The following is a 13,088-nucleotide window of genomic DNA, read 5'->3' on the forward strand; positions in this document are numbered from 1 at the left end:
AATATTTTATAAGAGAAGAAAATTAGGAACGGAACTGAACTGAGCTGAACTGAACTGAACTGAACTGAACTGAATTTAAACGTATGAGAACAGACCTTTACTCGCATTAAAATGATTTCATATTTACACGAGCCAGCAAAATATTATTGCTTTCTTGATCCTAATTAAAAAAATTAGCAACACAAGAATTTATCCCTATATACTATGTATATGCTCTTTTTAAAGTACATTCAGGTGCATGTAAAAATCTCTTATAAGCACCTTTTAAATTTTAATACTCATGAAAAATCTTCTTGTTCTGATTTATTCACATTTCCAATCTTATTTCAACCTCGTTTTATCGTACATGAAATAATATTTACTGTCACTTCCGATAAAAACCAAGTGCTTGGTTGATTGTTTGGTATTAATAACTTAATGTCTATGATTTGGCATATGGCTCATGATCTGAGGATATTCACTTTTTTCTTTTAATTCAAAAAGTCACTCCAATTCGTTTACCTAAAAATTCATGTACACATGTACTTCATTATCAAACAAGAATACAAGATCATAATCTTATTCTTGTAGTCCATCTAATGATATAAAGTGATGTCTAAAAAAAGATCACTCTAATGCAAGGGCCTTACACCTAAATGCATTGATCTATCAAACACGTTAAAAATGTATCAAACAATTCAAAACTTCTTCTATTATTTGGTCTTCATCTGTTTTACTTTAAAAGAGACATCGTTCCAGCCAATAACTACTTAATTAATTGAAGTACACAATCAATCCAATTGTTTAGTCTTATCGTACCTTATACGAGTACATGTTTGCACGAATTTACCAATCCGAACTTTTTTCGCCTTGTAACAATCCTACACCAAGATAGATGTTGTTAGTGTAGGCTCGATACAAAGTGCATTGCGCAACATTGCGTTAAAAATACCATGAGGAGGCCTCCGAAACAAAACCTCTTCAATATCAACATTTCCCGCCATTTACATCGACAAAAGGTGTCATTTTTTCATACTGAACCCCAAAAAATCATCAAACAATTTCAATACTCTAAAGATTTGAATTTTGTGCAATCAACCCATTCTAAGCTTTTCAAATCTGGGTTCTTAAATCAAACTTTCTACACCAATCATCTCATCAATGCATATATTAGATGTAAGAATGTTAATAATGCACACCAACTGTTCGACGAAATGCTTGACCCAAACACCATTTCTTGGACATCGCTCATGGGGGGTTATACTGCAGCTAAACAGCCTAATATGGCTGTTTGGCTCTTTGCAAAAATGCCCAAAAACATTGTGTTTCCTAACGCCTTTACGCTTTCGACTGTTGTAAATGCTTGTTCTGTTCTTGCTGATGTAAAAGCAGGGAAACTGGTTCATGCTTTTGTTGAAGTTTATGGTTATCAGACAAATCTTATTGTTTGTGCTTCATTGGTTGACATGTATGGGAAATCAAATGATTTGGGTTCTGCTAGACGGGTTTTCGATTCGATGGTTGAGAGAAATGTTGTGCCTTGGACTTCAATCATAGTGGGTTATGCACAAAATGCTCAAGGGTATGAAGCACTAAAGCTTTTCAGGGAATTTAGCCGAGTTGCAGATGATCCACCGAATCAGTATATGCTGTCTAGTGTTGTTAATGCGTGTGCGAGCTTAGGAAGGCTGGTATATGGAAAGGTCACACATGCTGCAGTAGTTAAAAGAGGGCATGAATCAAATGAAGTTGTTGCTACTGCACTCGCCGATATGTATGCTAAATGTGGATGCTTTGAATCCTCTCTTAAGGTGTTTAGGAGAATGCTTAATTCTTGTCTTATATCATATACTTCTATGATCATGTCTGCTGCAAAGCACGGGCTTGGAGAGGTGTCGCTTGAGCTCTTCGAAGAAATGATCCTCAAAGGAATAAAGCCAACTGATGTCACATATCTTGGCATCTTGTATGCTTGCAGCCATTCAGGACTTGTAGACAGAGGCCTTGAGCTCTTGAACTCGATGCAAGCAGAACACGGTGTTGTCCCTGATGTGAAGCACTATACTTGTGTTGTTGACATGCTCGGAAGAAGAGGCCGTTTGGATGAGGCTTACCGATTGGCAAAGACCATAGAGTTAAGACACGATAGTGAAGGTGCTCTCTTGTGGGGCTCCCTTCTCTCGGCTAGTAAGGTTCATGGAAGATTGGATATTGCAGCTGAAGCTAGTAAGTGGTTAATAGAAGCTAAGCAACAAGTAGACACTGCTTATGTCTCAATGTCAAACATTCATGTTTTGACTGGAAACTGGGATGACTCCCAGAGTATTCGTTCAGAAATGAAACGCGTAGGAGTAAGAAAGGAGCCTGGTTGCAGCTGGGTCGAAATCAAAGATTCAGTCTATGTATTCTATGCTCGAGATGTCTCTTCATGTCCGAGAGGCATGGAGGTGTTGGAATTGTTGAAGGACTTGGAGAACAGGATGAAGGAACGAGGTTACGTTGGAGGAAGCAAAGGGTTGGTGTTTGTTGATGTAGAAGACGAATCGAAAGAGGAAATTGTGAACTTACATAGTGAAAGGCTTGCCTTAGGTTTTAGTTTATTAAGCATAACTAAAGGAGAAACTATAAGAATCATGAAAAATTTAAGGATGTGTGGAGATTGCCATGAAGCTTTTAAGCTCATTAGTAGCATAGTTGAGAGAGATTTTGTAGTGCGAGATGTAAATAGATTCCATCATTTTAAAAATGGATCTTGTAGTTGTAAAGATTATTGGTAACATAATGATACTCTTTACAATCTCAAATTTCGTTTCGAAATAAAAACTTCTCGTTTCCTTTTCTAGGTAAGATGAATCTTACTATACGAAAACTTTTTTCTTCGTGTTACTTAAAAGTGCGAAGTTAAAGACAGGACGCAATTGATATAGCAACAACAAATAGAATGATTATGAAGAAACTATTGCAACGGAGCCTCGATTTTATTTCCCACGAGATAACGCTGATGATACTATACAAAGTTACAATATTACAAACTTCATCATTTTCTACAATACAAACACCATTGAATAACAACATAGTATGGAACCTTAGTCCAGTGACAAAGAGCTTAGACCAGGCACGAACAATCAATTTAATCATCGCATTTAATGACAAACTTCACAATCAAAAACATCACTAAAGTCCAAGAGCAGCCATAGAAAGTACATAGTCCAGCAATTCCACCGACTCGTCAAGGGAAGAAGAAAACAAACCCAGTTAGACCATGCAAGTGTGTCATTTCTCACCATATGCTGCAGAAGAGATAAAACCATAAATAAGATAATATCACACAAATATCTGGCATGACCGCATGAGGGCATAGGGCAACCTATGTTACTCGAACTCTTCATTTTACCTGAAGGACCCATGTTGGATTACTCTGACATACTTGAGACCTCACTTCAGACACCAACATATGGAAAGTTTTTCAAGAATACCCAAGTCTTAACACTTACACATGACACTAGAAGGATAAAAACCAACTATAAAAGGTGCCACAAGTTTTTGTTTAGCTTGTTAGTATAACGAGATTTGACATCAAACGCAGAAACAATAATCTTGCCAGAAGGTTCACCAGAAACTTTAAAGCATGTACACAACTGATAGCAACATCAGTTCAACTATAAAACTATTGGTTTATCTTGCTTGTGTAATGCAAGTTGGGAGATTGCATATAACTGATAAACACCTAATCAGAGTACTTGTAAACTCAATGTATGTACTAATGAGACTATAAAAGCGATAATAGCTCAAGGCTGCTCAACTACAAAACCACTGAAAAGTAACAGACTAATAACTAGCCTTTTTCGAAAAAATTACTGCTAGGAGCTAGCTAATACATCTAATGATGCCAATGCATGAAATATACAAGCACCAAATCACAACAAACTAAATAATCAGGTGAAAATTGGCAAAACAAACAGATATGCATGCCCAAGTACATCTTGTTGAGCAGCGATAAGCTACAAGAATAAAAAGAGCTCAAGTACCACAAGAAAAAAAATGGTGTATATGTTAATTAGGGAAGTGCATATGATTTAAAGCCTCTTCTCACTGCCTTGGCAAATACCTGGTAAAGCTTCATCAACTTGGTTATTCTTTACAATGACAACAGGGCATGATGCGTGGTTGCTGCAATACTTACTCACACTTCCCAGAAACATTCTGCCATCATAAAAAGTTTTCAAGATTAGCTGCAGTTTGGATAAGTATAAGCCTAAATTGTCAAATCCCCATGACTTTTTGGGCGAACTTAAAAGTTTAAACAGAAAAAAGTACCCTTTTGAATGCTAACACCCTGATTAGGACCGAAAGCAAGTGAGGATATTATACAATTTTTAAAAAATTACCTTTTGATGGGACCGAAAGCACGGTTACCCATGACCAGCAAATCAGCATGCATTTCATCAACAACTTCACATATCTTTTCCTTTGGATCTCCAATAACTACATGGGTTTTGGCATTCACCTAAGAGAAAGTCGCCAACAAGAGAAAACTTTAGTCCTCGGTAAAAAAGAACGATATAAATTTGAACGGAGTTATTATAAGACATTAGCTAAACTGCAGTGAATTGGCATGAAAAGAGAATCAAACAAGCTGTGTTCAAGACAGGGACACACAGGTGAGCAAGATGAAGGGAATTAAAAGTGAATCAAGTGCGCATTACTCTGTAATGGACTCAAGCTTGCTGGACTCTCTCACACACATTCAACACAGAAAACAGAGAGAAAAGATCGAATCTTTGATTGAAAATAATGAAAACGGGGGTTGGTGAAAGCTAGCAACTTTAGGCGGCCAATCTCTGTATAATGGACTCAAACTTGCTGGACTCTCTCACACACAATTAACACAGAAAACACAGAGAAAAGATCGAATCTTTTATTGAAAATATTGAAAACGGGGGTTTGTACAAGCTCGCAGCTTTAGGCTACCAATCTACATTAGAGACTTTAGGTCACCACTCTCAAAATAGTGACTTGAAGTCGCAACTCTCATAAGAATTCACTCCAAAAATCTGCCTGTCTCTTCCTTTCCCCTATTTCTCTATATATAACAAAACAAAAGACTATCAACCTTATAACACTAGATTACCTATAATGCCCCTCCTTGGTCAGTTTATTACACACTCATATGGCTATCAACAACTTTGCCTTTATTTCTTTCCTTCTGGAGGGAGGAGTAAGAATAAGTTATTAGTAGCTTACCAACCTCAACTCTATACCAGCCAAGGTTCATCTCCACAAAGTAGCTTCACAACTTACTCTTTAATGACGAGAATTAATACCTTGTTATAACCTAGCATTTCCAATAATAAACCACTATAGTGATATCACATACATGGAGTATTGGGAAGTAATGAATTCATCAGGGATATTGGAGAAATTGGACAGAGCTGCACTGTGAATGGGTTGAAATGTCATACTTGAACCAATATCATCAAGACCTCAAAATTGGCGATCAAGTAATGCAAAAAAGCCATTTTGCTTGATCGATCAATTTCCTTACAAAACAAGCGGTGCCTACATTTAGACAAGTCACAGGACAGAATGTCACCAAAAGTCAGAGCAAAACTATGAAGCAAACTACTCCATATGATAATTGCTTCTGTAACTTGGTTATGGTATCTATTGCAATTTACTATTAGCAACTCCTGCAAATGTTGAAAAAAGCAACTCCCCTAATACAAATACAATTCCTAAAACCATAGCACCTCAATTGGTGAATGCAGCAGGATGGCTGCTGGGATTAGGATAGCCAAGCAAAAGCCAAACCACTTACAGCAAAATCGAATTTCAACACCCATTGATCAATCAGCAGTTCAGCACCCTTTCTCTCCAAATCTCCACTAAAGGAGCCTTATTCACTATATGATCAATCATAGCTAGCTCATCATACATAACATACACCCACAAACCTTAAACGAAATGACACTCTAGCATCAAAAATTGATTAAAATCGCAACGATTTCCAACTCGATTAAGTCCACCAAGTAACAGCAATAACTGAAAATCAGCTGCCTACTAAAGTATAAATTGTAGTTTCATAGCTCAAACTAAGTTTTCCAATCTATCAATCCTAACCATAAACCAAATAATCATTGACCCTAATCAAGGTTCGTTCTTTTTCCTCAAAACTCATCAAAATACACAAATTTCAACAATTCAACCTCAATTTTACATTCCACATTCAATTACTCCATCTTTCTCAGAAAATGATCATACTTTGAAGAACCCTAAACCCCAAATCAATTTATATTCCCAAAAAAAATTAAGAAAAAATAAAACTCACATTTTTCTCGGAAACAATTTCCAAAGCATGATTAATAATAGCTTCAGTAATCCGCTTCTGATGTGCTTCAACCGCCGCTGCAAAAGCCGGCACCTCCATACCTATTTCAACCCCAAAAAAATCAAAAATCAAAATCAAAAATTGAAAATCAAAATTCAACAAAAATCAAAAATTGAATTTGTGGGAAATATGAAGAACTTAACTGGGACCACCAAAAGGGATAGAACCAGGATTAATTCCGACAGCAATGGACGGTGGAGATTGAACATGAAGAACGACGAAAGATCCACCATCTTCCGGTGATAAAACGGTGACGTTTTCAAGGGCCCATTTCAGGGCGTTCATACTCTCTTCGCTACCATCTACTGGGACCACCACACATTTCAGAGTTCCAGTCATGGCTGGCGCAACTACACAAAATTGTCAGCAAAAACAAATAAAAATCCAATCTTTATTTTAAATTTTATTTTTTGATAAATTTTGATGAAAGGAAATAAAAAGTTGAATGTGATATTTTTTGAAAGTTTGTGTCTTTATTCTGAGTGGAAAGGTCAGTTGATAGATATGGTCATTCATGTCATCATATTTTAATGTTTTGAATGAGATTAAAAAGGTAAATGTCTTTTGAGTACGCCAACAGCTAGATCATTTATTTAATCAAAGTTTAGGAGATTGTTTTGTTTACTACTTTGTATTAATGGTTTGCCGCCTATTTGTCATCCACTCATGTGGTTTCTTCTTGTTTCAAGATACTACCAAGATCTATGACATCATCGTCTATTCGTCGAGGTGGTTATTGGATTGTTCGGTTTGCGGTCTGATTGGCTTGTATGTGAAGTGAACTCATTAATAATTGGTGCTCTATTTTAAGAAAGAAAGAGTTAAGTTAAACTAAGTCTTGAACTTTTAGGGCTTGTTCTTATTGACTGAACTGAACTGGGCTAAACTGAATTGAAATGAATATTTTATAAGAGAAGGAAATTAGGAGCTAAACTGAAATGAACTGAGCTGAACTGAACTGAGCTGGCTGAGCTTAACTTAACTGAACTGAAATGAATATTTTATAAGAAGGAAATTAGGAGCTGAACTAAACTGAATTTCAACGTAAGAGAACAGGCCCTTAATCTTCAAGATTTAAATTAAGTACCAATCATCGTGACTAATAAATGGGATTCACATCTACCTTATACATCATTACGATGCATTTTTATAATAAAATCTTAGACTTAGACTATGTTTAGTGTATCTTATTTTTACTTATATTTGATATAAACTTATTATTTATGGACGGCAGAACAGATCAAGTTATCTGATTTGACTAAATTTTAAAGTCTTGTTAATTCATAATAATAATATTTATTTTATTAATATTATAAACATAATCACAACTTAATTTTTATATTTTGATGTAATCTAAACTAAATTTTTTTCAAATTTGATCTGAAACTAGTAAAAATAAGGTGAATTATAAACATAATTGATACCGCTTTGGCACATTCATATGCATAATTGATTTATTTCCATTCATGTCGGCTTTTAAGTTTTAACCAAGTTTCTGTTTTGTAATTGTTGTGTTTGTATTCTTGTTAGGTTCATGTAAGGAAACCAAAGACGCCTGGACCTGGCCCACTCATTACAATTGTGATGGGAAATAAAGAAGACCTATTTAGCCCATTCATATGGGCTTAAAAACCACCAAGGAAAAGTGAGCCCAAAATAGACAGCCTCACAAACCCAGGAAAAAAAAAAGGTAGAAGAAAAAAGATGCAAGACAACACAACTTCAACAAGTTTTTGGATTGATTTTGTCAATTATAAATTTAGTAATTAAGTACATTTTATAATTTTAATTTTTTTTATTTTCATTAAAATTATGATATAGTATCTGTTAAACGTCGTCTAATTCATATATTAATGTAGGAGGTCATTTATTAGTGTGTCATTTAAAATTATTAGTGGTAATGTAAAAGCTTCCAATATTTAAATTTTAAAAATGTTTAAATATGATAGCTCTATAAAAAAAAATGACATCATCATTGCATTTAGGCGGGAAATTTTTAATTAAAAGAGCAACACGTGGACAATGGTGACGTCAACATCTTCTGTTTTAGTAATAATTAATACAGTAGATAATACTTCGTATAACATTTGGAGATATTTAAATGTATAGATTCGTATTTGGGACCAATTGAAATAATTATGTGTGGATTAATACAAATAGTCCAAAAATGATGGCATGGAGCATGTGAGATTGATTCCTTATAACATCCAAATTTTGAAGGAACATAATATTCGCAGCTAACCTACAAGGCAAATCCAAACAATCGAGTTATTTTTTCCTTGGCTTATTAGGTAAATAGTGGTGATATTACTATTTATATGTATGTACAGAATACCCATTGGTTTGTTATTTTATTTATTAACGTATTATTTATAAGCCCAAATTTTTAAATTTTTGACCATTTTTTGAAAATCTATGTATATAAGTTTCACATGTATCATTGCAATGTGTATTTTTATTCATCGCAATTTTGAATCATATGTAACTTAAGTCTGTTTTAATTTTTTTTTTGTAATGATGAACCAAAAATATTAACCAATATCAAATCTTATGAATTTAAGCATCTCTCTAATGTTATAAAGTTGATAATAAACAATCTCATAAATTAATAAACAAATTAAAGGCCTGCAGCAAGCAATTTGCAAAATGGATTATCATTGGCATGCATTTCTGTTTATGCTTTTGTGATCTGTAGTACGTACTACATATTATGGGCTTCCTTACATAACCTAATATTAAACTAATATACCAAATCTTATTACTAATAAGAGGTTCTTTTCTTGCCACCTTTTCATATTAATAAAATAAAAAAATATATATATATATATATATAAAAAAAAAAAAAAAAAAAAAAAAAAAAAAAAAAAAAAAACCTTACTTTATAAAATTTTGTTTTCTTTTCACTATTGAATCTATCAATTCAACTTCGAGCAGCTCTGATCTTATAGTGCACCTATTATATTATTACGTTTCTCATGTTCACAATATGATTGTCTATTCAAACCGCAACTGATTTAAATATACTAAGTGAAAAAAAAAAATGGTTTTTTCTTTACTCTTCATATAAGAATATGTCTCTCCCTCATGTCATGTTTCGTGCATAGTATTATATCTTTATACGACTAATATTATTGTGCTAGGGGCGGGATTAGAAAATTATTTAAAGCCTCGGAAAATTATTTTGAAACAGATAGGTAATTTAATAAGGTTAATCTATTTTTTAAAAAAATCATTGATGTATAGTCAATATTAGGGGGGAAATCAGTTGGTATATTATGAATTTATGATAGTACTGTACTATAGTACAGTAGTACTCTATAGTTTGTATATGCCGTTAATTTCACTCAAAAAAAATGCTGAAAGAAATGTCTTGCTCCACTATCTAATCTGTAATGAGATACTCATAATTTAGAAAATTATAATTAGAATTAGTTATTTTGTCAACCTAAATATAAATTGGTGGGAATACACTTTCCTTTTACAAATTCTCCAACAATTTTCCTATGGTCAAATGCTCTCATATGGGGTACTATTTACAAAGTATATCACTTAATGTTCTTAATCCGTGCTTTATTAATTGTACGTATTATTGAGACTTTTACGCTATCTGTATGCCCTTCCTTGACCAAAAAATTCTATTTTTCCACATAAGAAAAAAATATATACGGTATATAATCAGGTAATTAACTATGTAGGATTTTGATAGAATTATTTCGATATATACTTTTAAAATACGGAGTAGTATATTGTGTAGTAATACGGAGTACAGAATAATGCTATACGTAGCTTTTAGAGCTAAGAATAAACATTTATGGGGAAATATCTTTCTTAATTTGGTATTAATAACATAGGAATGCATGACAAAATCAAACGCAAATCATTGTAATTAATGTTAAATTTTATTTATTTTTATTTTTATTTTGAGCTCCTTATATGTAATCCTAAGCGAAATGTATAGAATTTCCTTAAATATACGTATTGATTTGTTTTTTTTTTTTTTTTTTTTTGGTGTTTAGAGAGCCACAAGGGCGGGGGTGAGAATCGATCCCAGGACCTCCTAGAATCGGGAGGGAAGCTCTGACCACTTGAGCTATCCCTCACTCTCATTGATTTGTAATATTGTGTGCATTGAAATTCCATCTAATACCGTATTAACAAAGAACAAAAAATAAAGTATTGTGTACGCAAATATTTTAATTTCTCGCTCTCACATAACATACTTATGTACTAAATGACAAAAAAGACGAAAAGACAAAAATCAAAGAGGTAGCTAGCGAACGAAGGGCCATTTAAACGAAGTTACGAAACTTTTTTTTTTTTTTTTTTTTTTTTAATAGACGAAGTTACGAAACTTGACAGATAAAAAAATACGAAACAATAAACAAGTCCTTCTTTACGACCAAAAATAGAAAGTTTTTCTTCAACAAACCATCATCTTTCCCAAATAGAAGTATAATTAGAAATAAATTAATTAAGTACAACAAATAAAGTGGCGTATTTAAGGGGTTAGGAAACGAATAAGCTTAACATGACAAGTAAAGTAGCCGTAGTCGTTTTCATTCTTTCTCCTAACTATACTATTATGCCTTTCCCACGGACAAAGCTTTTCATTTCCTCTCTTCCAAGAATTTGACAAATTTCTAAGAGGTTGTTCTATTTATATACTACTACTCATAGTATGTTTTATTAGTATTATTATTATTAATAATAATATTATTATTATAGTCATACTCATACAAATTTCTAAGAAGTTTTGTAATAATTTCCTAATATACGTGTGATGGTGTGGGTGGTCCTGCGAGCCAAGTATTTGCTTGCTTTGGTATAAAGCAACAAATTAATTCTATGGACTATTACATAAGTTTAATGAATTGAACTGAACTGATTGGACGTGATTCGGTTCTTTTAATTGGTTGTCCTGGCTCCTCAGCTATTGCGTTGCTAGCTATTATGTTCTCTTCGATCTTCTTGTAATGGTATTTATTAGTGTGTTTAGGTTGTTATGTGTTCTTATGTTTAGTTTGTGTTTAGGTTGTAATACTGTTTTTCTTTAATAGAATCTTTTGTCAAGACTATTATATAAGTTTAAACGATGAAGAGAATCACAATTTTATTGAGCCAAATTAGACAACTAGAGAAGGACAATTGTGCTTGTGATTAATTGTATATATTGACATATAGTCGAGCTGAGGGTTGTCTTAGCTTCTACTCCGTATTAGGATTCACATGTATAGTAAGTTCAAATTAGTTGAAAAGAATACACATTTAGTTTCCTAATTTGAATAGTGGTCCTAAAACTTGTGGTCCTAGTCAACATCTTACAATCATTTATGATATTTAAATAAATTTTATGAGAAATTTGTATTTAATCTAAAAATTGTTTTAGTATATAACAAAATGTTGTTAATCTCGACGGTTTCTTTTAAGACTCTCATTAATGGCCAGGTCTCGGAGATGTTTAAACCACAATGTGGTTTAAGGCAGGGTGACCCCCTTTCTCCATATCTTTTTTTGTTCTGCATGGATATTCTATCTCGGATGTTTACAATGGCAGAAGATATCAATCTGATCAAAGGACTTCGAGTAACGCGAAGATCGCCATCAATCTCACATTTGTTTTTTTGCAGAAGATGCAATGGTTTTCTTTCATGCGACCCAAGACTCGTGTAGGAATGTGGTGGATATCCTTGATAGATTCGGAGGTATCTCGGGACAGCAGCTAAATTTGAGTAAATCTTATGTTAAGTTTAGTAAGTTTGCTCAGGATGAAGAGGAGGAGGGGCTTAAGACAATTTTGAACATAGGTCGGGTCCAGGTGCTAGAAAGACACTTGGGGGCGCCAATTGACTTCACAACACGAAAATTGGATGCTTTTAAATACTTGGTGGATAAGGTTGCTGAAAGGATTCTATCTTGGGCAACTCTCGCTTTATCACAACCGGTGAAACTGATTTTGATTAACACTGTTCTAATTAGTATCTCGTCCCATGTAATGAAATGTTTCAAGCTGCCGTCCTCGATTACAAATAGGATTGACTCCTTGATTGCTAGGTTTTGGTGGGGATCAAAGGGAGAAAAAGGCATGCACTGGGTCAAGAGGGAGATCATCCAGAGACCAAAGGGGATGGGAGGACTAGGTATAAGGTCTATGGTATGTTTAAATGATGCTCTACTGTTTAAACAGGTGACTAGAATGCATTGTAATACCCAGCTTTTAGTGGGTCGTTCCCTCGATCCTGCTCATGAGTGCCCCCTTTGCCTAGGAAGTGCGAACTTTTGTCTTTGTGGTAATGCTTCTTGGGGTAGGCGGGGCTTATTCAATGTGGCGAACAAGATGGTCAAAGGTTATCATTGGAAGATTGGCGATGGCGAAAGAGTTAAGGTTGCAAATATGAGATGGGTACAGGGTGCTTTACCGGTTTTTAAATGAGGCCATCTTCTACGGGGGGTTGGTTCGGGGAGAGTCAAAGATTTGATCTCCGCGGATACAAGGTCTTGGAATGTTGCTATTATAAGGGACAGATTTGAGTGGAGTACTGCGCAAAATATTCTAGAAATGGAGTTGCCATTGAGCGAGGAGAAGGATGTTCTTTACTGGGGAGGGCATCCATCTGGAATCTATACCGTAAAGACGGGCTATGCTTTTCTCATGAGTAACTGCAATTTGCATCAGGAAGCTTTATCTGACAATGTTTTTTACAGGTTAACTAGTTGTTGGCCC

At 34.2% G+C, this 13,088-nt stretch overlaps 2 protein-coding genes and 1 pseudogene across 2 annotated transcripts; 2 read left to right on the plus strand and 1 right to left on the minus strand.

Annotated features, from left to right (window-relative positions):
- The first annotated feature begins 857 nt into the window (after positions 1-857).
- Positions 858-2,761, plus strand: LOC145638232 (pentatricopeptide repeat-containing protein At4g15720 pseudogene; annotated as a pseudogene).
- Positions 2,762-2,924: 163 nt separating this feature from the next.
- LOC145639301 (uncharacterized) lies at positions 2,925-6,911 on the minus strand. The gene is made up of 5 exons (XM_081690507.1): positions 6,511-6,911; positions 6,308-6,408; positions 4,368-4,486; positions 4,088-4,182; positions 2,925-3,269 (listed from the first exon to the last, which is right to left on the minus strand). Exons 1-5 carry the CDS (start codon positions 6,704-6,706, stop codon positions 3,253-3,255), a joined length of 528 nt encoding a protein of 175 aa, XP_081546633.1. The 5' UTR covers positions 6,707-6,911; the 3' UTR covers positions 2,925-3,252.
- Positions 6,912-12,002: 5,091 nt separating this feature from the next.
- Positions 12,003-12,797, plus strand: LOC145640584 (putative mitochondrial protein AtMg00310). The gene has a single exon (XM_081691836.1). The coding sequence runs from the start codon at positions 12,003-12,005 to the stop codon at positions 12,795-12,797; it is 795 nt and encodes a 264-aa protein (XP_081547962.1).
- The last annotated feature ends 291 nt before the right edge of the window (positions 12,798-13,088 follow it).

Source organism: Chenopodium album, chromosome 7 (genome assembly GCF_948465745.1).
Source record: "Chenopodium album chromosome 7, dcCheAlbu1.1, whole genome shotgun sequence".
In the NCBI taxonomy this organism is placed as follows: domain Eukaryota; kingdom Viridiplantae; phylum Streptophyta; class Magnoliopsida; order Caryophyllales; family Amaranthaceae; genus Chenopodium; species Chenopodium album.